Below are 25,956 nucleotides of genomic sequence, written 5' to 3'. Positions count from 1 at the left end.
CCTCAGAGGCCATGGAGGAGTTAGATTTGATTACAAAGATTAAAAGAGGCAGGAATATTTGCTAATCGTTAAATAAAGAGGAAAATGAATTAAAAAGTTCACTTCCAAGATCAAATTAATATATTTTCACTTCAAAAACGCGATTTTAGCAGCTGGACAAACTTGGGCTATTGGGTAATGTGGTAAACACAAACAGCATGGTGAGACCATCCAGCCGTGGTGCGCAGGCGCAGTGCGCGCACTTCTCGATCCTTGGAGGAAAGAAGCCGGAATCAGTCAAAATGGAGTGGCAGCCTGACCCGGCGGGTCTTCAACAGATTCTACAGCTTCTCAAGGAGTCTCAGTCCCCAGATACGGAGACACAGCGTGCCGTACAACAAGTATCCTTTAGACACCATCGATGTGTCCCCAGCCGTTCGTTTAGATGCGTGTCCGTGGTGTCAGACCAGAGCGCATGAGACATGTGATCTCTCTGGTGCGCCAAAGGCGGTGCTGCACCTTGTGTAGAACGCCAGATATGTCGAGATTTTCGCGGTTCCACCGCGTTTGCATGAAAATGTTTGGTCAGAAATCCATCCTTAACCATTGTTTCAGAAACTAGAATCGTTAAACCAGTATCCAGACTTCAATAACTACCTGATCTACGTGCTGACGAAGCTGAAAACTGAAGGTAACGTTCGTTCGCTGGATCAAACGTTTGACATCCACGTTCGAAACACCGATATTTTGTGTCAAACCACGATGCTTCAAATCCTCTCTTTTGAATCCACAGTAAAATCATGTCAGAAAAATATCAAGGGATATGAAGATGACAGAATTTTGCATCAGATGATTCCTGGGTAGAATTTTTAGAAATATAGTTTGAGGTTTTATGTTCAATTTTTCTTTGGCGTCCCTCTCACTTTCGTTTTCCATGCACACCGCACGCACATCTTACCCACCGTGCACCGGTCCCCTCGGTATGATAAATTAGTATGTAAATTTTGTGGAATATCTTTGATTTTGTTGCATTAAAAAATTGGGTAAACTCTATCATTGTGGAAACAGATTGGTTCAATCCTCAAAAATGTAGCATGCAGCACAATGAGAATTTGAATTTTTGTCGGTAATTTGCAAACATGGCTTCAAGGAAATGTAATTAAAAGCTTTCCTATTGTCTCTGGTAATTACTTTTTAAAAGACTCGTCGTTTATGCATGTATTATCCCTCTACCCCAGACTAGAAGGATAAAAAGATTCTAACTCGTGATCATCAGGATACTGTTAATGTGAAATAGAGATTTGTAAGATTTCAGATTATAAGATCCCCCAGGGCCCATTTGTAATGATTTTGACAGGTTAACTAAGGACACCTGTTTGCCGTTAACATAATATTTTGTCTATTTAATTTCCCGTCATCGTCATTACGTTTACAATCATTATCAGTAGGTAGCATAAGTAGTTTTTTCCAAAAGTATCACATGGGAAAAAAGTGCTCAACATGAATTCCTGAAAAATAGTTGATTTCCCATGGCAAGTCTTTTGTTGTTCAGCTCGCATTCATAATTGATAACTGTAGACTTCACAACTCCTTCTTCCTCCTTTTCCATCTTTTGTTTTGACATGTTTGTATTTTTGATATAGAATATTCGATGATGTTTCTCCCTACACGTCCTGGTATAGCCACTTATGAAAATCACTGTGTATCAATTTGTATCTTTAATGATATGATGATTTGGTAATATTCATTTAGTTTTGCATATCCTAAGGGGACTGCTGTATTGTACATCATGTGTGTAATCCTTTCCCTTGAGGCGCCTAGTGAAAAAGATGTTACATTCTGTGACCTTCAAACCGCCAGCAAAATTTGCATCAGGCTATCTTCCATTGAAAAACAGAAAATTACCCTGCAGGCTGCCTCTACTGTTACCTGTTTGGCTTTAAGTGTCTGAATTTGCATTGAGTTGCCAGGTTTGATACACCGAAGGTGGTAACACTGACTATACATACAATACCGAATACAGATACACACACTATCTAGTTTATTGTTAGACGTGCTTGCACATAGATGTGGTGGCTTGATGGCAGAGGCCCAGGTGTCAGGTTCCAATTAACAACCAAAAAATTATCTTGTCTCTTATATTGTTATAATTCTTTCTAGTCTATGCAGAAGGTTTTAAGGATATTAATTCAAATTATTGTACAAGATGATACTGATGCAATAACTTATATGTCTTCTGTCGTTTGCAGTGAAGATGAGGACTATAAATTTTAAGAATATAAAATATTGGGAGTTTGAACACCTTTTAGCAGACTAAAACCTTGATTAAGAGGAAATATATAGACATTTTTATCCATTTATTTTTATGCTATTTTATGCAAAATGGATGAGTTATGTTTTAAACTAAAGACAAAGAAATTTATAATATGATATATGCATGTACATGTTTTAGATTTAAGGCCCTTCAAATATTTACACTTAAATGCTGCACATGATGATGTACCAGGACATTTTCTTGGTGTCAGTCTTTGAATGGTGATAAATCATTGTTCTTCCATGCAACAAACTTGTAATAATGCATTGCAGACATTTTTATTATCAACAGCTATATCCTTGTAAATTTTCTCCATGTAAAGAAAAGACATCTTTGTTTCCATCATTTTGATTCTTGTCAAAAAACATGTTTTTTTAGTAACCTGCTTTGATTTGACAAGGAATCATTTTTGTTTGCCTACATGATTATATAGTATCTTATTATATCTGACTGGAAAGTAATTTTTGCATGGGATATGAAATGTCTCCTGCAAATCACTAAAAATATGATTTTTCACTTGTGTGTTTTAGGTAATTGTGCCAATTTATCTTGGACAGCTTGGTTCTTGAACCGTTAGAGCTACCCCGCTAGTCATTACTGTATTGTTTGCAGGCTTTTAGCTAGAAATAAAAAAGAGGGAGTCCAAAGTTGTTGTGATTGCAAATGTAAAGCGCGAGCGCCGAAGGCGCGAGTTTCTTAGGGGGGTCCATTCCCCCCCGCAAAATTTTGAAATAATGATGCTCTCAAACGCTATTTCCTGCATTTTGAGGGGCAAATTTTGTGGAATACAGCCTAGTATATTCCTTAGGTAGAACATCATTTTTGTATGTATAGTAAGGCTGGAGGGAGGGAGGCATGTGCACATTGCAGGGGTTGAGATTGGATGTGGAAGACCAACTAAAAATGTGAAGAAAGGAAAAATTCAGCCAGGTTAACCTTCTTTAATTTGTTACTCAAGTTTACCTTAAACTTGTGACATGTTGACCTGAGCATATATTTACTTCTACAACTTGACTACAAGAAAAATTAATTTAAGAAAGAATACTTAGAACATGTTGACCTGAGCATGCACTTTCTTTACTGCAACATTTAAAGTTCACTGTAAGAAAACTTAAAACATTTTGACCTGACCAAACACTTTTCTTTACCTAACTGCAATAAGAACTGTGGTATTCAAGAATACTTAGAACATGTAGACCTGACCAAACACTTTTCTTTACTGCAACAAGAAAAGTTTACTTTAGGAATACTAAGAACATGTTGACTTGAGCATGCACAAAACACTTTTCTTTACTTTACTTTACTGCTACAAGAAAAGTTTACTTTAGGAATACTAAGAACATGTTGACCTGAGCATGCACCTACTGCAACATTGAAAGTTCACTGTAAGAATACCTGACAAAATACTTTTCTTTACTTTACTTTACTTTACTGCTACAAGAAAAGTTTACTTTAAGAATACTTAGCACATGTTGACCTGAGAATACACTTTCTTTACTGCAAGTGAAACAAGAAAAGTTACCTGTGAGAGTTACTGCTATGATAGTACAGTAAAACAAGTTAATCTTTAAGCTACTTTAATCTCAAAAACTACAAGCGCCTGGGGGCCAGGAGATACTCTTCTCTCTGAAAGAAAAAAGAAGAAAAAAAAGAAGAAAAAAAAAGTTTTAAAAAGTTATTATTTCAATGAAACCTTATTAGCGTCAACTGTAAATATGTATATAGTGGGAATGAAGTAAACATCTCTGCACAAAAACATCCATTTATCGATCTTTTGAAAGTACAAAGGAATCATACAAATTTTGACCCCTGTTCCGCTATGTTATCGGCATGTGCGCCCCCCTCCCCACTACAGTTATCGCCAGTTGCACGGTGCCGGCGTTTTTGTAGCTGTTTTTCCGCCGATTTACCGACAGTTATTGCCACCAAAGAAGCCACAAAAACATCCGAAATGCCTTCAAAATACCCCTATAGTTTATCGGACTTTCTGTCACCTTTGTAAACAACGGGAAAAGTTCCAAGCTTACCTTCACTTTTTCCCGCGCAAGGGTAAAGGGACGTCCACTATATTCCACCAATAACAGCGCCCGGGCACATTGCGTCACTGAAAATTGGCCAATGCGATGCAAGTTTCGCCTTTCGCGAGATGTAATCTACGCGTGGTTTCGCGAGACTTCATCGGAAAAGAAACATGGCGGACGATCGAAGCGACGAAGTGGCTGAATCGGCGAATTTTCATCGCATTCAGCTAAGTTACCGGGGAAAAAACGGGGCGAAAATAGCGAAAATAAACGGGCGTCTTGAGGGCGTCTTGCCTAAAAGTAGGGCGTCCAATTTCTATTATTTTCAGAACAGCGCGTCCAGATGACGCCCTGACGCCTCTCTGCCTAAAAGCCTGATTGTTTGTAATCATATTTCATATCTAATGTATCAATTTGCTGTATAATAAGCACCAGGCTCTATGTGTGTTGTATTCATCTAAATGATAATGTCTTTCAGGGACATTAAGAATTCACTTCCAGTAGACAACCAGTATTTTTCAAAATATACTGTTACCACCCAAAATGCAACCATATACAGTGGTAGAAATACTTTTTTTCAGTGTTCTGCAATATTGCAGAATGTCAAAATTTTTTTCTGCAATTTGAAAATATTTTCTGCAAATACACATGCCTCCATACTACAGCCTTCACAACTTAATAATGCCTACTTACTTACATTATATCTTATGTTTGCAACATTGCTGTAATTCTTTATTCTCTCACTCTATCTTTGATTATCACTAACAAAGTTTTTAAGAGGAATAACATGCATGTGTGTGAAAAATATTCAAATTAATAGCAAAAATTGCAACAGCAAAAAGTATATTTATTCAATATCAATCAAATCAAATATTCGTTTGATCATTTCAGTATGTGTATCAAAATTAAAAACAAATTCAACAGCCTGCCTGATAAGGAGGACAAGGGCATTATATCCTTGCGAGAAATACGTGTTCTGATTCGTATCATAATTAATAAATAAGATCGCACGACCTGTGACACAGCCACAGCCCACAGAAAACATGACAAAAACCGAGAAAAAAATGTAAAATTCCAAATAAAACGCCTCTACGCAAACCTTGGCCTCTGTGTAGTTTTTTGGATAAATCTGAAACATTGCTATCGGTTTCAAACATCGGACTCCGACTTCGGACATTTGGGGAGACTCCAGAGACGGCCCGGTGATGTTAGTTTTTCACGTGGATGCCCCCCTCCCCACTGTGTCGGCACAGGAGAAAATGTTCCGCCTTTTCCACACAAGGTGGTGCTCAATATCTATCCGAGTGGTTCTCAACTTCATCGCTGCCATCTGGGCTTCAAGGACCACGGGCTAATGTAGTGGCCACCGTTTCGTTCCTTCTGTCATCGCGCCCATGCCCCGAGTTCGGGCTTTGATTCTGAAGAAATCGCATGCTTGCGACATGGTTGTTTACGCTAGAAACATCCGGGAATTGTTTTCCCGACTTTTGCCGACCCCGAGATCGTGACCGCGGAGATTAGCGAGGGTTGACGGAAATGCACGAATTTGACATTTTCTCACATGATTCGTCCCCGAAGTTATCACGGAAAGTGTCGAAACCCCCCGAAAAAACTGACCTCAAGTAGCACCAGGCAGTCGGAACGCACCGAAACGCTGCTAGTTTGCTTAGTACTAGTATTAAAGTCTAAATAATCTCCTGAATTGAGAGCCATTGAATCCCGAGTCTGATTTTTTTCTTATGCAAAATTGCAGATTGTTTAATTTTTCTTCTGCAATCTTGAAAATCTTTATGCAATTTGCAGATTGCAGACGGGTATTTCGAACGCTGCATATATAACCCATCTAGAGAGATGCTTCAGTGAAGATAACCACTGGTCATGCATACATAATGGCTGAATCTGAAGGTTACTTCTTCCCAGGCCTAATCTAGTTGCCTAGGTTGGGTAGACAGGTCAAATTTCCACAGCCAGTCTAGGGTAAAAGGACATTGATCATGTTGACCCCTGTGATCCCAGATTTTGTGATAATGAATGTGCCTGCCTATCTGCTAGGAAAATGCATTAAGTTTCCCTGTACCCACTTAACTGTAGATGCTATAATGTGTTGTGATGTGGGTGTTAGTATAGCTGGGACACACTGCAATTAAAGCATGCAAATTATCTCAGCCTTTAAATCTGTGCCTCTAAATAGGCTTTTACTGTAACACTTTCCTCTTACAGATTCATTAGAAACAGAACAAAATTACCCATTTTTAACCCTAGCAGAATCCTGTTTTGAAAGTAGCAGCAGATTGTAAATTTCAAAATCTCAAATATACCGAAATTTGAGAAAAATTAAAAAGATAATGCACCAGTACTGCTGTAAGATTTGTTGAAAAATGAAGACTAGGTGTTTAATATTTTATTAGGCCCGTATTCCCATTGTCTTACTGATATGCTTATCACTATGCACGCTCTCCCAATTTTCTGGGCTGCATTTTAGGAGTGATAGATAGTTTGGTATATCGCCTATGAAGCTCGAATGCCATGAATATTCCAGTCTCGTGCCAAGCGTCGAATTACTCGAAGAACAAAAATCTTCACAGAAAATTCTGGAGGGAATTTATTACCAATGGGAGGAACAATATAATTACAAATTGCTGTTACAGTTTCTTCATAATGTTGTGTGAAATTGAATTACGTTAGTTTCTGTTATTACCGGTAGTAATTTAGGCCATGGAAATTTGAATTAGGATCACGTACCTATAGAAGGTAGAAATCTATGAGGATGAACCTAGCCTGGAGGGAGCACTGTTGGAATATGGATTTTTGAAAAGGAACTATCATGTTCTATCAGATTACATGTATGTATGCCCTGGAGGTACTACAAAGTATAAGGGTAGGAAGGGTGAATGATTTTGAGAGCATCCTCAATCATTGCTTATTATAATATAAACTAACCACGGTTTTCTCATTTTTGTCATTTTTGTTTTGACGAGTCCGACGACTGTATTATTTTCTTTAGTGCACTCACTTAAGCTAAAGTGATTAAGAATAGTCGGTAATGCTATTCAAAGTGTAGTTTTCATGAATACTTGTATTGTTACTTTGTAACGATAGAATTGAAAAAGATATGTAATTGATTTATAACAGAAAGCTAACAGAAAGCTAAATGTTGATAGTCATGGACCTTTTATAGAAATTGATATTTTTTTTTAAATTTGCACTTTCAGACAGACAGTTATTCAGTAACATTCGTTTCTGAAAAGGTCTTGACCATCCCAGGCATGTTATTATGCCTTAAATTGTTGGAAATCCTTCATTGTTTAGTTTCTATGTGTGTATACTGTATAGAATCAAAGTCCATGGTGGCCTTTTGTCTGCTACTAGGATGTGACCGCACTCTTTTGACCAGACCATTTCTTATAATCTCCTGTCTGGATCTATGTTTTGTACTAATAGTTTAGCTATATTTTTTTCTGGGTAATATTTAGTGTCAATACTTTACTGTGAAAATGAAATCTTATATATAATTGGTATACTTTTTGTGTTTGTTATACTGGTTGGTTTGATAATGGTGATTGATTTGCTGAGCAAAAGAATTACATGCTATGGGTAATTACTAGCTGATAAGGTTACACGAAGAAGTGGTCCTGTCAAAGTGTCACTAAATACATGTATTTAAATTAAAGTTGATGCATATTTCATGAATATTGCATCCATAGAATTCATGAAAGACAAGGTCATATATTTCAATGTCAAATGAGCCAATATAGATCAGGTAATTTAGCTGCATGCACCATTCCACTTCATTTGTGTTATGTAATTAGCAAGATTGTCTTTTCAAAAATATTATCTACGTCTAGATCTAACCAAATAAAGTAAAAGTCTGTCATTGCTACCAATGTCTAACTCTTGTTTACACTTATTACAGTCTTTCCAGTTACACTAACCATAACATCCTGCCAATAGAGTTACACTTCAATCAAAATTCTTCGGCAATATTTGATCTCCATGTAGTAAACAAACCTTATGAAACCACACACAAATATGGTAGCAACTCTTGCTCTTATACCTCTGTCAAAACGTGCAAATGCAGGAAAGAACTGAAGGATATGTAGTCACTCTTTCGTTTAACTGCTTATTTTGATTGTCAATGGGAATCGGTTTATCACTGCAGGCCAGTCAAGCATTATTAGGCGTGCATGATGTATTCCTTCAAAGCAGAACTCTAGCCAGCTTGAGATTCTTTTCTGTCATCCCAATTCCCATTGACAGAAAGATCCTACAAAGAATAATTTTCCCTGTTATCGTGTGCAAATTTCTGCCATTTTATTCAAATTTTGACATTTTCATATCTTTACACACCAATTTTTGTCCGTCAAGTTAAAGCTTATGTACCACAGCAATGTACAGAAATGTACTACAATTACTAGGATGAACTTTTCCAATCATCTGTCTACTTTAAGCCATAAGATGGGAATTTTTTATGTGTACTTTAACAAATCTCAGCTTTCAAATGCTTTCGAATGTTATATTCCTGCTATCTTTGACAGTACCCACACCTCCATTAGACTGTTGAAAAAATAAGTGATAAAGTAATAAGTAATTTTCTCAACCAAGCATGTGCATTTTAGTACTGAGCATTATACTATGCCCTCTTGTGCGTAGTATGTAAGGTTAGGCTACATTTATATGTACAATGTGTCTTATTCAGGTGAATAGTGGTTGCACTGTATGTAAGATAGATATTTTACTGATAGTGTTTATTGTTTCATTACACCAATCTTTTTTTCTTAAACCTCCCTGTGTCAGGGACAACTAGGGTTGTTAATAGTTGCCACGTATCATCAAAGCACATCTTGTTTAAAGATAATAGAAATAGAAAGGCTAATCCTTAATTTACGATTGATAATGATTTGTTTTCAGATGAGCCCACCCGTTCCCTGAGTGGGCTGATCCTTAAGAACAACGTGAAGGCACACTACACCAACTTTCCCGCTCAAGTCACCGACTTTGTGAAGAAGGAATGTCTCGCCAACATCGGTAAGTTCTTTGAACAGGTTGTATTTAACAAAAATGTACTACTATTTGGCAATAGACCAATCCTGACTGTCCATCACAATTGGCAGTTCAACCAATGAGAGAATTGCAATCAGAATAAGCGGTTGGACGGACTGTGTATCACAATTAGCCCTTCAATCAATGAAAGAATGGCAATAAGAAGTGACTGGACTAATAAGACTCAGGGACTGGCTGTGTCCATGAAATGGTTTCATTTTTATGTTGTCATGTTGTATTTCTATTTTTTTATGTTTTGATGAAGGTAACAGGCCAGTGGGATCCGTTCTTGCATAGGTAAAGCCATTTTGAATAGCGTATCTGACAAAACAGTATTGGTAAACATTGATTATAGATATATTCCCACTGAAAATAAATTTTTCAGTGGGCGGGAGGACAGATGTTGGAATGACCCCAAATGTAGAGTGACAACCTTCCAATTCACTTAATTCCATTTGTCTGCAGGCGACCCGTCTCCGCTGATCCGTGCCACGATAGGGATCCTGATCACCACGATAGCGTCGAAGGGCGAGCTGCAGAACTGGCCGGAGCTCCTGCCGCACCTCTGCTCCTTACTGGACTCCAATGACTACAACATCTGTGAGGTAAGGGACAGGGACTTCATGGTTCTAAAAAAGACTTACTCGGTGCATGTCAGGACTTAATGGTTCTAAAAAAGACTTACTCGGTGCAAGTCAAAATACTCGGTGCATGTACGCTTTTGTGATCCAAAATTGGATCTGTGCACCTAATTATGGACTGTGGGTGCCCCTAGAATATTTGTATATGGTTACCTGCCTTGTAAGTAATCGTACAGTATACAGGATATTTTTGTATAAATAAAATAGTACAACCTTTGTTGTCGGAGGACAAAGCATGACGATTTTTCATTGGCTAGTAGTGCAATGAAGTAAATAAATGAAATTTGGCTTTGCTGCGGCTCGCATGTTCAGCCAAACACACCGGGTCACTCCTACTTTTCTCGATAAGTGTGTTCTTTTACGTGCAGAGGTTTGCCATCCGTCATACACGGGGCCACTAGCTTTATGTCACCATCCGAAATGGTGAACGCAATCCCTTACCACACGTTCGTGGAAGGGCCGACACTAGTATGGAACCCCGGCCCATGGATCCCTTAATTTTGGTCCAGTTGGCCAAGCAGCAGGGTTGCTAAGAAATGCATATTGACGTAGCTTTTTAAGATTTAAGTTGACTTGATTATTGTATGTTACAGGGTGCATTTGGAGCGTTGCAGAAGGTGTGTGAGGATTCAGCTGAGCTGCTCGACTGTGATGCCCTGAACCGACCCCTCAACACCATGATCCCCAAGTTCCTACAGTACTTCAAACACACTAGCGCCAAAATCAGGTAACACTGCAATTTAACATGAAACATGGCATTGGATTTTCACGCATTAAAAAGATTTACATTTCAATTTTCGTAGAACTTATATTGAGCTTTTTGGACAAAGTAAAGATAAAGGTAGCAGGGCTCGAAATAGAGGGTGCATGTGCACCCAGTGCACCCAAAATTGGAGATGTGCACCTGATTTTTGACTGTGGGTGCACTGGTGCACCTAGATATTTTTGTAGCCTATAGGGTTAAGGTACTATTGTACACTAGTATACAGAATATTCTTGAAATGTAAGTATAAAAAACAGCATGATAACCTTTTGCTGTACTTTATTTAATGTATTATTTGTTTGAAATTTTAAAGTTAGCTATAGAATTACAGATTGAAGTTCTTAAGAAAGGCAGCAGCGTTAAACTTTGTAATTATGTTCTGAAGAACGTTCAACTTTATCTTATGTGGTGCACCCAATATTCTTTCTGTGCACCTAATTTTTTGAGTTGGGTGCACCAGTGCACCTATTCCCAAAGATGAATTTCGAGCCCTGGGTAGAGTAAACCTTGTCACTACATAAGGGCCTGTTCACACTTGTGCATATATTCAAGTCGGTATGAGCTGTGTATTAACATTTTTTGTTTTGTTAGGTACAGTTTTCAGAGAAGAAGTTGACCCATTGTTATGCAGCCTGGTTATCAAACAATAAAAAAACACAATTTTTTCAGTGGCAAATCTATGACAATTATGTCAATAAGCAACTCGTACAGACTTGAATATAGGCACAAGTGACTGAAAATTTAATTTTGCTTTCGCAAGTGTATTCACATGACTGAAGGATAAGCAAGTGAGTGTGTTGATACTTGTGAAAGTCATTTTGCGCCCTGGAATGGTATAATATATTATATATCATGTTATCCTCCAGGTCCCATGCAATAGCTTGTGTAAACCAGTTCATCATTAGCAGAACCCAAGCACTGATGGTACACATTGACGTTTTTATTGAGGTAAGAGCTTCATTCATTCATTACTTTCCCCTAGAGAGAGAAGTATCGCATTTGACCAGTGTGTCTGTGTTGTATTTCTTCTCTCACATATATATTTTTTCAAATTGTAGGCACCTTCCATAATGAGATAAGGTTCACAAGTTAGATTAAGGGTCAGGGGCCAGAAGCAATCCCTTAGCAATAATTAATTTATGGGAGTACTGGCAGTACAGCTGTACACAGGTCATGTGTGGGGTCAATGGAAGAGTCTACTAGAACATGGGTGACACTTCTTGTGTTGGGCTTTTGTTTGAAAAAAAATGTAATACAAAATTCTCTCAACAGACAATGACATAAAGACAAACAAAGGAGACGAAGTCAGCCATCTTTGATTACTGTTTCACTAATGTGTCTATTAGAGACCTTTTTGTATCCATAACAATATCTATTGATGTATTATGTTTGGAAGCTATTGATTGATCTCTACTACCTTCACCTGCCCTCAGCCATTTAGTCAGTTTTTATAGACAGGGAGGGCGTCCTCCAAAAATTGGGGGGGACCAGACTTCCCCATTGGGCTCTATGGATTAACAGTTACCTGGTAATTGTGCATGTCAATCAATTTTAATGCTGTCCCAGTGTCTGGTACGAGGAAAAAAGAACAGTCCCTGTGTGTGTGTGTGTGTGCGTGGAACACAAGTATATGTGTACGTAATTACCAGGGAAACAGGTGTCCTCTGGGTGTCCCCTGCAAATGGAGGACGTCTAATTTCTTTTTCTTAGTAAAGGGCGTCCAGAAAACACCCTTACACCTTGCTAGCTAATAACCTGGCTGCCCTTGTTCGTCCACAGAACCTGTTTGCCCTGGCGAACGACGAGGACCCGGAGGTGAGGAAGAACGTGTGCCGCGCCCTGGTCATGCTGCAGGAAGTGCGCATGGACAGGTTAATCCCCCACATGCACAACATCGTGGAGGTGAGTTGGTCTTTCTTTGATAAAAGGTGTAAAAAAGGGTAAGGTAAAGCGGGCAACCTTAGATTGTGGACGAAGCATGACACTTTTTCATCAGCTAGTAGTGCACATCTAACTGTTAGCATTATTTAAAGCCATCTAATAAGGATGCTCCTCCAGTACCTGATGGATGGTAATGAGTTCAACTCTATGATAGTTCTGGGAAAATCGCATTTTTGAACACCTCAATTCTACCACCAAAAATGGTTGCATATCACATGAAATACAAGATTGACCTTGATCTGTGACATTTCCTTTTCAGTACATGCTGCTGCGGACCCAGGACGGTGACGAGACAGTGGCCCTGGAGGCGTGTGAGTTCTGGCTCACCCTGGCAGAGCAGCCGATCTGTAAGGAGGTCCTCTCCGGGTATCTGGACAGGTAAACTACCCCGAACGCCTGCTGGTGTTCTCTCAGCGGAGTAGGGCACGCATCCGTGCAGCCAGACGCATCTCATAATCAACTTCTTCTGAAGGATAGAAGGAAAAACATTTAAACAGATTGAAACTGGTTACAAATTAGATTTCTTAGATTTTACAAGCCTGCAATGAAGACAGGAAATGATACATTAGAATACAAACATGTTACGGCCTAATTGCAAATTTGGAACCAAGCATCTGAAATCCTGCTCAATAAAAAAGTTACTAAAAGCAACTGGATAAGTTTTGTAAACGGTCAGACGTTTAGACAGTATCTGAAATTCCATTTCTTTCATACCTGACAGCGAAAGTACAGCATTTTGTCATTTAAGCAATATTCTGTTGGGCATTCACAGGTTTTTCTTAATCGTAATGACCTCTACCATTAATGACTATTTAGGCAATTTTTTATGTCTAATCAGACCAAACACACTTGTCAAATTCTTCAACTATTCGGAGAGGGTCGACTTTCTTTTCCCCGGGCGGTTTCATAATGTTTCCTTCATCCTTCATAAAGTTGAACAATGCAGTTTACTTTTACCTAGTTTCTGATTCTCATCATATTCATACCAAGTTTGTAGCATATCTTGTACTTCTTTGTACATCTTCTGAGATTTCTTGAAACTAGATTATACCGCAACATTTGATTTTAAAGTTTCACAGCGTACATTCTGGGTATTTGCTTACCGAGACATCTGCGGCACAATTTGTGTTGGATATATTATATTGTTGTTAACCTTTTTTATGGTCTTTTGGTACTTTTTTCACAGAGTTATTCCTGTTCTAGTCAATAATACACGGTATTCGGAAATTGACATCATTTTGCTGAAGGTAATATCTTGATTTTCATCTGTTCTTTACTTTAGAATAGCATTATGTACAACCTTGTTTCCCCTATCTTCCTCGGTTCATTCAGGTGATATATTTGCAGCATCTTTTACATGTTAATTGTATTTTGGTACATATGGTATAGTATCTTCAAAGATACACCTTACTAAGCAAAAAGAAGATCATAAATTCACATTTCCAGAATTAACTTGTCTTCATATTCTGAAGAAATGTTTTGAAATATTATTTTTCGAAAGATGCATTTCAAACATTTCTTACCATCAAGCTTTTTCCTCACTTGCAGTTTTGTCAGTTTATTACTGTTCCAAACTGTACATTTCCAAAAGTCACTTTCTAGCATACAATTGAATTTTTCTTATTTCTCTTTTGGCTATGATTAAGATACATACATGTGACATTGATACATGTATGCTCATTTCTCCATGTAGCAGTATGAGAGCACATCATGTATCATGGCAAAGATTCAACATTTGGCATTCAGTATCTGATAACACATTAAATTTGGTATAATCAGAAAAAAAATTGTATGCTGATTTGCTGTTGAGTGTTGAGGTCAGTTGAAATACTACCTAAGCAGAGACAACTTGTGTTTGCTTATGTGTAAATGTGGACAAGTTACAAGTGCTTGTGATTTGTTCTGATGGCCTGTTTACCTCTGCTTACCTACCACCTTAATCTGTGGGGTTCTCCAAGTGTCAGATTTAGATTGAGAAGATAGAATGTGCTTTCAAGGTAATATGTTCTTGTCATATGTGGCAGCAAGGGAAGTGTTGTGATATACCGGTAATAATGTAATGTTCATGAAATGATTCTAACTAAAGATGATGAAAAAGGTATGTATGTAAAGACTGAAACATTATGATTCATTATAATTTTAGTTCATATTAGTAGCCAGTAGTATTTTATTTTGCCTTACATTGTACCTGTAACAATCGTTGTGCAATAAACTTTGACTTGACTTGACTTGACTATTCCTGTGCAGCTATGTGGGGCCAGGTTTAGCAGTAACTGTAGACTATAGACTAGGGATATGAATATCGGCAAGTATTATCTCTACCATACGGACGATGCGTATGTTCCTGTAATAATTGTGTCTCTCAAACGGTTGCCAGGGCGATGTCGAGGAGGACGAACAAATCCCAGACAGAGAGGAAGACATCCGTCCCCGCTTCCACAAAGCCAAGACTCACACCCCCTCCGAGGAACAGGTCTGTGGCATGTTTATTCGTTCATGCCCTCATAGTGCCCTGTGGCACCTAGGACAGCATGTTTCCTTGCTGTTTCTGTAACGGTATATTTTTACATGTAGGGGTTGCTAGCGCTTGTCCTTTAACAAGCTCGAGGCACCTCCTCGAATACTTGACCCCCATTTTACATCCCTTCCAAAAGACTGGTGCAGCCCCAACTGAGATGTCCTGCCCAGGATTGAACCAGGGTCTCCCAGTTAGCAACTAATTGGAATTAAGAGCTGAACGTTCAGACTGCTACCAGTTGAGCTATAGGGACATCCCTCTGTGGGCATAGTACATACTGTAAATTCATCTTAAGTTTGTGAGGACTTAATTGCAAGGAGGAGTGAAAACAACTGTATTGATGCAGGAACAGTGCATTTGTTTGCAGTGTGCTGAGTTATGAAGAAAACCAAGAACATACAACCACTGTGAATATTTCGTTATTTACAGTATGTAGCTGATTTTGTTTTGTAACTACAGCCAGAAAAACTCAGGTTGCTTTAAAAGTAACCCTGAAAGCAGAAACCTCCAAAGCAATGATTTAAAACCCAAAGACATTTGTAGACACCAATCCAAATCTTGTCAACAGTTCAATTACAATCTTGTAGGCTTACCCACTAACCAATCTCCGTGTGTGTGTAGAAACTGTTCATAATATGTATTGAAGTATAAACTAAATGCTTGGTAACCATTACTTCCTTCACTCCATAACATGTTGTGCTTTTTTAACAGGATGGACAGGACAGTGATGACCTAGATGATGATGAAGCTTTATCTGACTGGAACTTAAGTAAGTACGATGTATGCCTGGCAAGTTGTAACATCTACCTTTTACCAAGTCGGATACTCAATTTTACATCTGGGTTGTGTGAGGGAAGTCGTTTAAAGTGCCTTTTCCAAGGGCATAACATCGGTGACATATGGGATTCGAACCCAGGACCTCTGGGTTCTGGGCCTAACACCTTTACTGTTATGCCAACACAAAGCCACATTACCAGGCTACGGATGCTTATCCTTATGTTTTGTGTCTCCCAGGAAAGTGTTCCGCGGCTGCGCTCGACGTGTTAGCCAACGTGTTTCGGGACGACCTGTTGCCAAACTTGTTACCGATCCTGAAGGAGACCCTGTTCCACCCAGACTGGGAGGCCAAGGAGTCCGGAATTCTGGTGCTGGGTGCCATCGCTGAAGGTTAGTATGTCTTGTCACAACTTGTCCTTGTGTAGGAGTTTTTTGAAGGCCCTGAAACAGCTTAGTGCCACCATGCCACGTGTGCTGACATTTTGTATTTGTTTTGTTCCCATCTTGATTAGGAAGTCTTAGAATGTTTTTGAAATTACTGGTTAATACCACAATCAGATAATGGTGTTACTCTGACTGTCCTGAAGACCTTAGACCCTCCCTCAACTACAATGTACATTTGTCGATGAAGGTTAGACGATACGCCAAATAACAGTTACTCAAGCAACTGGATATGATTTTGTATCGATAAACAAGATCTATTTGTATCGATAAACAAGACACCCTGAAATGGTCCTAACTTCTTGAGTGTCTCATTTCCCAGGTTGCATGAACGGTATGGTACAGCACTTGCCAGATTTGGTGCCGTTCTTGATAAAGTCGCTGTCGGAGAAGAAGGCGCTCGTTCGCTCCATCACGTGCTGGACGCTAAGCCGCTACGCCCACTGGATCGTCCAGCAGCAACACGAGCTCTACCTGAAGCCACTCATGACGGAACTGTTGAAGAGAGTCCTGGATACCAACAAAAGAGTACAGGAGGCAGCTTGCAGGTCAGTTCCCAGCACACCAGACACATTGAACTATCAGCAGGTTATTAGCTAGCATGGCGCCTTCTGCTCTCACTGGGAAAAGAATGATGTTAGTCAGCCAAACTAATAGGTAAATACTGAATATGATAAGGTTAGGGACAGTTTTCCAAGTGGAAAGCCACAAGTCAAGGTTTTTTAGTTTGTGGGGCACAAAACTCTTGGTGTCTTTGGTTCTGGCCCTGCCAGTTGAATTTTGTATGATAAATAAAACATGATTTGAGTAGAGACTTCATGAACTAACTGTACATTCTCTATCCCTGTACTGTAGTGCATTTGCGACATTGGAGGAGGAAGCATGTACAGAACTGGTTCCCTACCTGGGGTACATATTGGAGACACTGGTGTATGCCTTCAATAAGTATCAGGTAGGTTGGTGCCATGTGTATTTTTGATATTCATAAAGATGTTAAGTTGAAAATAATATGTTGTTTATTCAGTCTACAATTTTTACAATTAACTGGTTGGCCCTGTGGTGAACTTTAAGAATTGTGGTCTTTTTTTGATTCTCCTAACAATTTCAGTTCATGTAAAAATATGGTGTGTGTGGTGTGCATGAAAAAATGTTGTGAGTCACAATTTTAAGTATCTTCCAGTGTCAGTTGTATTGACTGTCGTGATCAAACCTTGTGGTTTAAGATGAATGTCAAGTACTTTCTCTTGTCTTTTTTCAGCACAAAAACCTGCTCATTCTGTATGATGCCATCGGAACCTTGGCAGACTCTGTCGGAAACCACCTAAACAAAGCGGTAGGTCCTCGACTTAACCTTTCTTAGCCAAGTGCCAAGAAATGTGCCCATATTTCTATGCATTATAATTTCTGTGACTCTTGTTGTGTTTTGTCCTGCTTTTTGTCTTGTTTCATTTTCAGACTGGAGAAATTTTAGAAAATCTATTTTATTCACACACATGCACATGAATCCTTTTGATGATATCTCTTTCTTGCAGGAATACATCAATATGCTCATGCCACCACTAATTGCCAAATGGAACTCATTGAGAGATGAAGACAAAGACCTTTTCCCTTTGTTGGAGGTAAGGCGTGCTGTAGATTTCATAACTAACTTGTAACTACACTGTATATATTGTTGGTCTGTCTGGGTAATGCACATGTTACAGTACCTGTGTGAACTGCTAGATGTCACATGTACTATGTCAAACTCGTCACAGTATTTCGTCAAGCATTACCATTGATGATGAATTTTTTTTTTAAATCTTCAGTGTTAAATTCCCTTATAGTTATATAAATATTTGGGTCAAACTTCCACAATTTTTAGAGATGTGGAAGTTCTTTTAGTGTCAAAATGTTGTAAAATTGCTAGTCACTCCAAATGTTAAGTAAGGAGTCACTCATCATGAGGATATTGCTCTTCCTTGTTGTTCACCTTGTAAGTTGTAGCACCTAGTGGCAGATGGGGCAGCAAGTTTCCTTACTGTTTTCATTAGTAGGGTATATTTTTACAGGGAGGGGTTGTCCTTCCCCTTTTAATGTGCTTGAGGCACCTCCTTGAATACTGGACGTGTATTTTACATCCCTTCCAAACAACGGGTGCAACCCCATTGGCCAACCGAGATGCCCTTCCTAGGATTGATCCGGGGTCTCCCAAACAGTTTTTAACCAGTACCTCAACTGTGAGACTGCTACCAGTTGAGCTACAGGGACTTCCCTATACATCTTCCTTGACCGAAGGATTTTTATCTTCCTGTGCACAGTGTCTGTCATCGGTAGCCACGGCCCTACAGTCTGGGTTCCTGCCATACTCCGAGCCAGTCTACCAACGTTGTGTCAATCTGGTACAGCAAAACCTCCAGCAAAGTATGGTGGGTATTCAACCCAGCCCAGATTCAAAGATGGTAAATTGAACAACATACTGTTCCTTCATTTGCAAGAATTCAGCGACATAGATTTAACGCAAAACATGTTTTTAAGGTAGGAAGAAAATAGTAGTCAAATGCAGTAAAAGATAGAATGTGTTAATCTTAAATTCCTTAGAATAATTACATTTGTAAGACTAATGACTTTTAAGGGGAGGATTTGAAAATGAATCTTTAAGGGTGTTTGTTGTTCATTGTAAGGGTACAATAACATTCGGTAGAAAAATATTGGACTAAGTGAGAAAGAAGTAACGGTTGTTATTTAGTACAGCAACTGTCAAGAGTAGGCAAGATGGAGTATTTTCATTTGGTATCTCCAAAATGTCATGGCCAATGTTATAAATGGTAACTTATGAGTAAAAACTGCATGCGCAGCTTTGTTTGTTTCCCAGTTTAAGAAAAACTGAAATATCTAATGGCCTCTAGCCTAAAGAATTCATGCAAAATCTTGCAAAGTTTTTTGTCATAAATTGAAAATATCATAATGGAATCTTTGTGATAAGAACATACAAAATCGCTTGGAAGCTCAATTCTGGATGGACAGAAACACGGTTGGGAGTCCTGGTACCGATGTGTTTGTTATTGTCCCCAGGCTGCCTTGTCCCAGCCAGACCAGTTTGAGCCGCCGGATAAGGACTTCATGATAGTGGCTCTGGACCTGCTGAGTGGGCTGGCAGAAGGGCTGAACGAGCAGATAGAACCCCTCGTCAGCAGTAGCAACATCCTGTCTCTACTGTTCCAGTGTATGCAGGTGGGTGGTCCCTGGATGTTAAAACTGTGGCGTCGGTGTGATGCATCGGTTAGAGCGTTGGACTCAGAACCTATAGGTCCCGGGTTCGATGTTCACCAAGGCCTAATGTTGTGCCCTTTGGAAAGGCAATTATACGACATTTCCTGGCAGTGGAGTGACATCCACCAAGCCTCTACGGCTAATCTGTCTAAAAGTGGGCCCCCTTAAATACACTCGAGTTGGAGTATCAGCAAACCTATCGTAACAAAGCTGCCAATACCATGCTAGATTTACATGTATGTAATTTAAAAAAATGGAAAACTTTGGTAGTGTTTTGTTTGGTCAGTTTGTCAGCAATGTTCTCTCGTTTGAATAGTGAACCATACATAGGTTTTCCCAATGTAATGTAACAATGAAGAATGTTCCCTTTACAGACATGTACCTTTTTCCTCTTGTCTTCATGTAGGACAAAATGCCAGAAGTTCGACAGAGTTCCTTTGCCCTGCTCGGGGACCTAACAAAAGCCTGTTTCCAGCATGTCAAGCCCTGTATTGGTAAGAAACTCAGAAGGTACAAATGCAGGGATGTCTTTTTTCATACAGTTGTCCATCCAGTTAATTCTTGGTCCAATGTTTTGTTATTCGGTTGAACAATGTAGCAAAAACCTGACTGGAAACTTACCTAGTACGAAATCTGACAAATTTACGTAGTATAAAAGTTACTGGTGGACAAGCCTTACGGACACCCCTGCACCTGAGTGACCTGTTCCTCTCCCTCCTCCTGACCTCTCCTCTATCCAGAGCTCCTTGTTGCATGCGCTGTCGTGGTCCGTGCCACGGTTGCACCCGCTCGCTGCCTGTGAGGCGCCGACTGTGCATGCCCGGCCAGCACGTGACCGGTATAGCGACGTTGGCTTGACCGAAGCATGCCGTAGTCCTCGTTCTGTGCATCTGTGGTGACATCTTTCAGGGTAGGACGGCTGAGCCGAGTTGACGGACAGGCGTTTCTTGTCCCCGCGTCAATCAACTCGCCTCGGCTGGCCTACCTGTGGTTTGGTCTGAGCTTGTTTGTGTCTTGTTGCAGCTGATTACATGCCCATCCTTGGAGCAAACCTGAATCCAGAGTTCGTCTTGCTTCCTTTTGCAGCCGATTTCATGCCCATCCTGGGAGCAAACCTTAACCCTGAGTTCATATCTGTGTGCAATAATGCCACCTGGGCTATCGGAGAGATCTCCATACAGATGGGTGAGTACATTTTCTGTTATACGTCAATGAAAGTTAGATATCTAGGTAATAAGATACGCAAGGTAACAGTTACTCAAGCAACTGGAGAAATGTTGGGAAGGAGCAGTTATGCAAACGGTTGACTACACTTTATTAACATATCAATTCAGAGTTATGCTTTAAAATCTGATAACTCCAGGTCCTCGTTTAGTCACCGGATGCTGTCTGAAACGTCCATAAAAAGGATGTTTCCAAAATTTATCCAGTTGCTTGAGTAACTTACCTTGCACATTTTTGTTGTTTTTGTTGCCTCATGAAACAGAGAACATTTCTGTCATGTTTTTTACTGCATGGAACAAACACAATCGTTGTCCTCTTGTAGACATGTACAGTGAGGTACTAAATTACAGAAACTGTTCTTCTTGAAAAATGGGCCATTCAATGTGATAGGATAGTTGTATTTAGTAATCCTGAAATGAAACTTGTTTATATACAAGCCATTGAGCTTAACTCAGAGGTGCTTAACTCGTAATGCTTTCTTCGTGTCCTTTTGGTAGTTTGCAAGGGGATTGGCAAAAGTTGTATATTTATTAGACCCATTTCTAATGCTAATGTTTTTTTCTTTTGTTACTTATCCCCGCTACAAGACAACCTTAGTTCTTGTGATTTGCAATTTAGAAAAAAGAAAGCAACCATGGGTAGTCAATGGTTAATTCAACTACCAAGTTACCAAATTAGGATTTTTAAATGTAGATATGAACTGATCTATAAGATTTGTATCAAATTTTGGTTATTATCCAATGACATGTATTTTCATTTCTAAGGTAAAAGCAGACATGTAGGTATCCAACTCTCGGTCGTGTGGTCTTATTTTGTATGATTTGTGTGACTTCAGATGAATTATTATTAATAATTCATTTATGTTATACTAGAACAACGAAGTGAAAGATAGTGTAACATATTGTTATCAACAAAACAAGTGTGATTCATGTTTCCAATTTTAAAGTTTTGACTAACTAGTTTTCTTGTGCTTTCAATATTTCCCTACCAGTCCTAACATATGTTTTCTCTGTTTAGGTGCGGATATGCAACCATATGTTGCATTAGTATTGAGCCAATTAGTTGATATAATCAACCGTCCAGGCACACCCAAGACCTTGCTAGAAAACACAGGTAAGGTGGTATGCTTCTCTCTATGTGAGTTATTAACCCAAAGGGGAAGAGTATTGTTGTCAGCAATGGAAACAAGAACCTATATTGGCTGATGTATTGGTAATCTTTCAAAGATGTGCTTATGAAATGGTCTTTTCTATCAAACTGTTTTGTTCCTACAAATGATTGTGTTTCTAGCCTTGCTATATATGTAAATATACGTGAATTGTGTTCTTGTAGTTACCACTGTATGTAGTGTATGATATCTGCACTGTATTTTGTATTATCTTTGTGTTACTGTGTAAAAAGAAGGCATCCAGAGCTTTCTGTGCACGTTTGATAATGGCAGTTTGTTTTTAGTATTTGGCAAAACAAAACATGTCAGCTCTAAAACAGCTATGTTACACAAAGTGTATGGAAATCTCTGGCAAAGGAATCGGATGAAAAAGTCATTGTTTCACATACTTAAAAAATGCCTTGTTCTTAGTCTTGTATGTGTGCACAGTTCTATAGCCTTAGTCTTGAGCATAGGTATTGTATTGTAGTTTAAAGTAGGTGTTTCTTGAAAACATGTAGAAGACATAGTTCCTGTTGTATGTGTATATGTCTTTACTGGTAGTACATGGTGCAAGTGACATGTTCAGTTTTGGTAGCACCAAAAGCTTTAAAAGGGGTGGAAAAATGTTTACAGAGACAATAAAGTTTGATAGACAAGCGTAAAACCTACATCAAAACAATTTGAGAGAAGTTTGTAGTACATGTATTGTTAAATATTCTAGTGGGCCTAGTAGAGATAAATGATGAAATTACAATAATCATACTTTTGCTTTCCTACATTTGGACCTAATGAAACCAGACGATACAGAAAAGTATTTCAAATTTCACATTCTGACAGCAAGTCTTTATCTTTCCTTCATTACATGGATGGTTAGGATGGTACAAAATTATGAGTGTATTTTGCAAACATGAACTGCTATCAAACCTTGCACCATTTACAAATGTATGGAAAAAACAAAATTGTAGCTTATAGTATGTATATCAGTGAGGTAATTTTCCAATCCTATGCTGTCTGTGCTCAAATCTCTAACACTGAGCATATGAATATATACATGTACCTATTGACCAGTAAAACTTTAGTAGTTATACTGTGAATTAAGGCATTTATGATGATGTTTGAGTTCCTTATTTATGTTGATTTTTCTCTCTTGATTTCTCCCATGATTTGCACATTGTGGCCGTGGTTTGATGTGTTACCATACTAGCCATAACAATTGGCCGTCTTGGTTACGTATGTCCGCAAGAAGTGGCCCCTATGTTACAGCAGTTTATAAGACCGTGGTGTGTATATGTTTCCTTATCATTTCTCGATCATTTCACACTTACACACACTGTCAGGGTTCGTGAGCCTCGTAGAATTCGAGAGAAAGACTCGGAATACTTCACTTGTGAAAATAAAAAAGTTCATTTATTCTCTAGAAAGGCTTTGCACCCATACTCCTGCCATCAAATGTTTTGTGTTTGTAGATCTTTTGATGTTGCACTGTCACATTCAGTGCATGTTTTAGGAATCTTGCTGAAGCCTAATTTGCATACTTGTGACTCAAAATTGTCCTTATTTGCATATAAGAGTGGCTCTTAAAACAACATGGCAAATTGACGTCAATGCATCCTTAAAATCTCTCTACATGTAACCGCATCCATGTGTTTTATGCTTTGGATTAGATGTTGTTTGGTTTTTATGTAGTTTCAGAAATGATTTTCCAAAAGAATTTGTCTCAAAATGTCGGTTCAAATAGGATTTTTAAAACTTACTGTAAAGAAATGTTGAAAACGCATGTCTCTGCAGGTGTTGCGAACCCTGATGTACTTTGATCTTTATACAAGTCGACACTATTTTCATCTATCTGCAGTTGTGTAACTAGTTCTCTTTACTAACATGTTTTGCATGTTGCTTGCCTCTGTCAAAGCTGATATCCTATTTCCTATTGCATGTGATATCTGTGTGAAGTATGTACTTCACAAACACGGTGGTGCATGACTCCACCTTGACATAAATTTCTATGGTCTGTTCATCTTATACTGCCTCTGTGCTTTTAACACTGGAATGACATGTTTTGGTAACATTCCTAATGTTGGCTGTGTCATTCTATACTCTCTAAAGAAAACGTATAAAGAGATATTATGCCACAGTAGCTTCTAGTACAAGCATGTTATTCAAAAGTTATGGAAGGAAAAAGTAACACGGGTATATGACTGTGTTTTTGTTTTGTTCATTTTTCTTCCAAATTTCTCCCTTTTAATAAAACAAAACGAGAGCCATCCTTACAAAAATGGGATGGTGAAAGTGTATGGGGAGATAGAAGTATTGTTTTGTTTACTTCTGGTTTTAAGTAGTTTTAAGTTGGTTTTTGCTGCAACTGTGGTAGAGCCATGAGAAATCCAATTTTGTTTGTGAAAGTTGACATTTGAATTTTTCCTTTCATATTTTATGACTTCAACGATATGTGTGGTCTTCACTCCTCAAAACAAAACAGCCAACATGCTTATTCTTTCTATCGTGAGAGGCAAGAAGGCATAGAGGCAGTGCCAACATTGCGCTCTTGTTAAATATGTAAATTACTGTTATTTGCTTCGTTTACTGCAGTTGTAACTTTGAAACATCTAACTGTTGTGGTGTTGTTGATGCACGGTTGTGATGTTTGAAAGTGTTAGCCTTGTTTTAATTGGTTGACGTTCTAGGTGTACGTCACTGCGGAACATTCGGGACAACGAGGAGAAGGATTCAGCATTCCGTGGAATCTGTAGTATGATCCATGTCAACCCTGGTGGGGTAGTGCAGGTCAGAAACATTCAATTCTCAATGGTTGGCTGCAAATAAAAGGTTTCATATTTTGTCTTTTTTAACATACCAACTTATATCTTTTTAAAGAAATGTACCAACTAATATCTTTAATTTTGTTCCAGGATTTCATCTTCTTCTGTGATGCAGTTGCCTCCTGGGTAAATCCAAAAGAAGACCTGAAAGAAATGTTCTTCCGGGTATGTAGAAAAAAAGAACTTGATTCCTTTCTGATTTTGTCTTTTTTTTAATGTTCCTGTGCATCTGTTGCTCCCTAGCAACATCTACAATTTGTACATACGTATCCAAAGATGTGACCACATTGCCTCTAATTTATCCTGTAATCAATGCAAATGATGTGCTCTAATGAGCCCCAAACATTGACGAAAGCATTTTGATGCCATGGTTTTAGTTGAACCAGTAAAGTTTGAATTAACAAATCCTGTTACTCTTGTGGTATTGTGTTTTGCGTTGTTCCTTATACGGTGTAACTCTGTTGGACAGATCTTGCACGGGTTCAAGAACCAGGTTGGTGAGGAGAACTGGCGGCGCTTCTCAGATCAGTTCCCTCTGCCCCTGAAGGAGAGGCTGTCCACCCAGTACGGAGTATAGGAGTCACGAGCAGCTGAACAAGGTCAGGGTTAAAGCCTTTAAAGCTGTTCTTAAAGAGGGGAACAAGGGTGCTGTGTGCCAATGCACTGTAGATTTCCTGTGCCTTTCTCGTCACATGTAAGCCATTTATTTTTCATAGGGTTTTGAACTGTACTTGATTACTTTCCACATGTAAAACTTAAGAATGTTTAATTTATAACAGGGCTGTCTCCAGGACCCATCCCTCTGTCCCAGGACAGAAAATTTGCTTGTTGGTATGGGGTAAAACTTCACCCTGCCGGTCCCTAAAAAATCCGAACTTCCGTTAAAAAAATCTGAACTTCATGACATGAAATTGATGAAAATCGTACGCTTAAAATGACAGTTTTAACAACGAAAATTGACAACACGCGGAACCCAAACAATGAGTGGGACAAAAAAATTTAAAGTTGGAGACAGTCCTGATATATACAACACAACAGTGTGAACATGTTTGTTCACATTGATCCATTCTTACAAAGATTGA

General features: G+C 38.8%; 1 protein-coding gene across 5 annotated transcripts in view; it reads left to right on the top strand.

Annotated features, from left to right (window-relative positions):
* The first annotated feature begins 230 nt into the window (after positions 1–230).
* Positions 231–25,956, top strand: part of LOC136444737 (transportin-1-like) — a 30,213-nt gene continuing 4,487 nt past the window's right edge. The window contains exons 1-25 of one of the 5 annotated variants that reach the window (XM_066442446.1): positions 231–380; positions 595–670; positions 9,223–9,339; positions 9,820–9,959; positions 10,589–10,722; positions 11,625–11,706; positions 12,538–12,660; positions 12,959–13,077; positions 13,886–13,946; positions 15,077–15,172; positions 15,929–15,986; positions 16,232–16,384; positions 16,758–16,983; positions 17,291–17,387; positions 17,694–17,768; positions 17,968–18,054; positions 18,733–18,840; positions 19,487–19,645; positions 20,091–20,178; positions 20,771–20,869; positions 21,926–22,021; positions 23,263–23,338; positions 24,740–24,839; positions 24,965–25,039; positions 25,344–25,473. In XM_066442446.1, coding sequence (XP_066298543.1) covers positions 282–380; positions 595–670; positions 9,223–9,339; positions 9,820–9,959; positions 10,589–10,722; positions 11,625–11,706; positions 12,538–12,660; positions 12,959–13,077; positions 13,886–13,946; positions 15,077–15,172; positions 15,929–15,986; positions 16,232–16,384; positions 16,758–16,983; positions 17,291–17,387; positions 17,694–17,768; positions 17,968–18,054; positions 18,733–18,840; positions 19,487–19,645; positions 20,091–20,178; positions 20,771–20,869; positions 21,926–22,021; positions 23,263–23,338; positions 24,740–24,839; positions 24,965–25,039; positions 25,344–25,451 — 2,652 coding nt within the window. In that variant the 5' untranslated portion in view covers positions 231–281 and the 3' untranslated portion in view covers positions 25,452–25,473. Of the gene's footprint in view, positions 381–594; positions 671–9,222; positions 9,340–9,819; positions 9,960–10,588; positions 10,723–11,624; positions 11,707–12,537; positions 12,661–12,958; positions 13,078–13,885; positions 13,947–15,076; positions 15,173–15,928; positions 15,987–16,231; positions 16,385–16,757; positions 16,984–17,290; positions 17,388–17,693; positions 17,769–17,967; positions 18,055–18,732; positions 18,874–19,486; positions 19,646–20,090; positions 20,179–20,707; positions 20,870–21,925; positions 22,022–23,262; positions 23,339–24,739; positions 24,840–24,964; positions 25,040–25,343; positions 25,476–25,956 lie in introns of those variants that run through there. The other 4 variants (XM_066442443.1, XM_066442445.1, XM_066442441.1 and 1 more) reach the window with 4 other exon arrangements.

This window comes from Branchiostoma lanceolatum, chromosome 11, assembly GCF_035083965.1.
Source record: "Branchiostoma lanceolatum isolate klBraLanc5 chromosome 11, klBraLanc5.hap2, whole genome shotgun sequence".
NCBI classification, from domain to species: Eukaryota; Metazoa; Chordata; class Leptocardii; order Amphioxiformes; family Branchiostomatidae; genus Branchiostoma; species Branchiostoma lanceolatum.
Note: the sequence above shows the minus strand (reverse complement) of the source record. Positions and strands in the feature narration are given on the sequence as shown.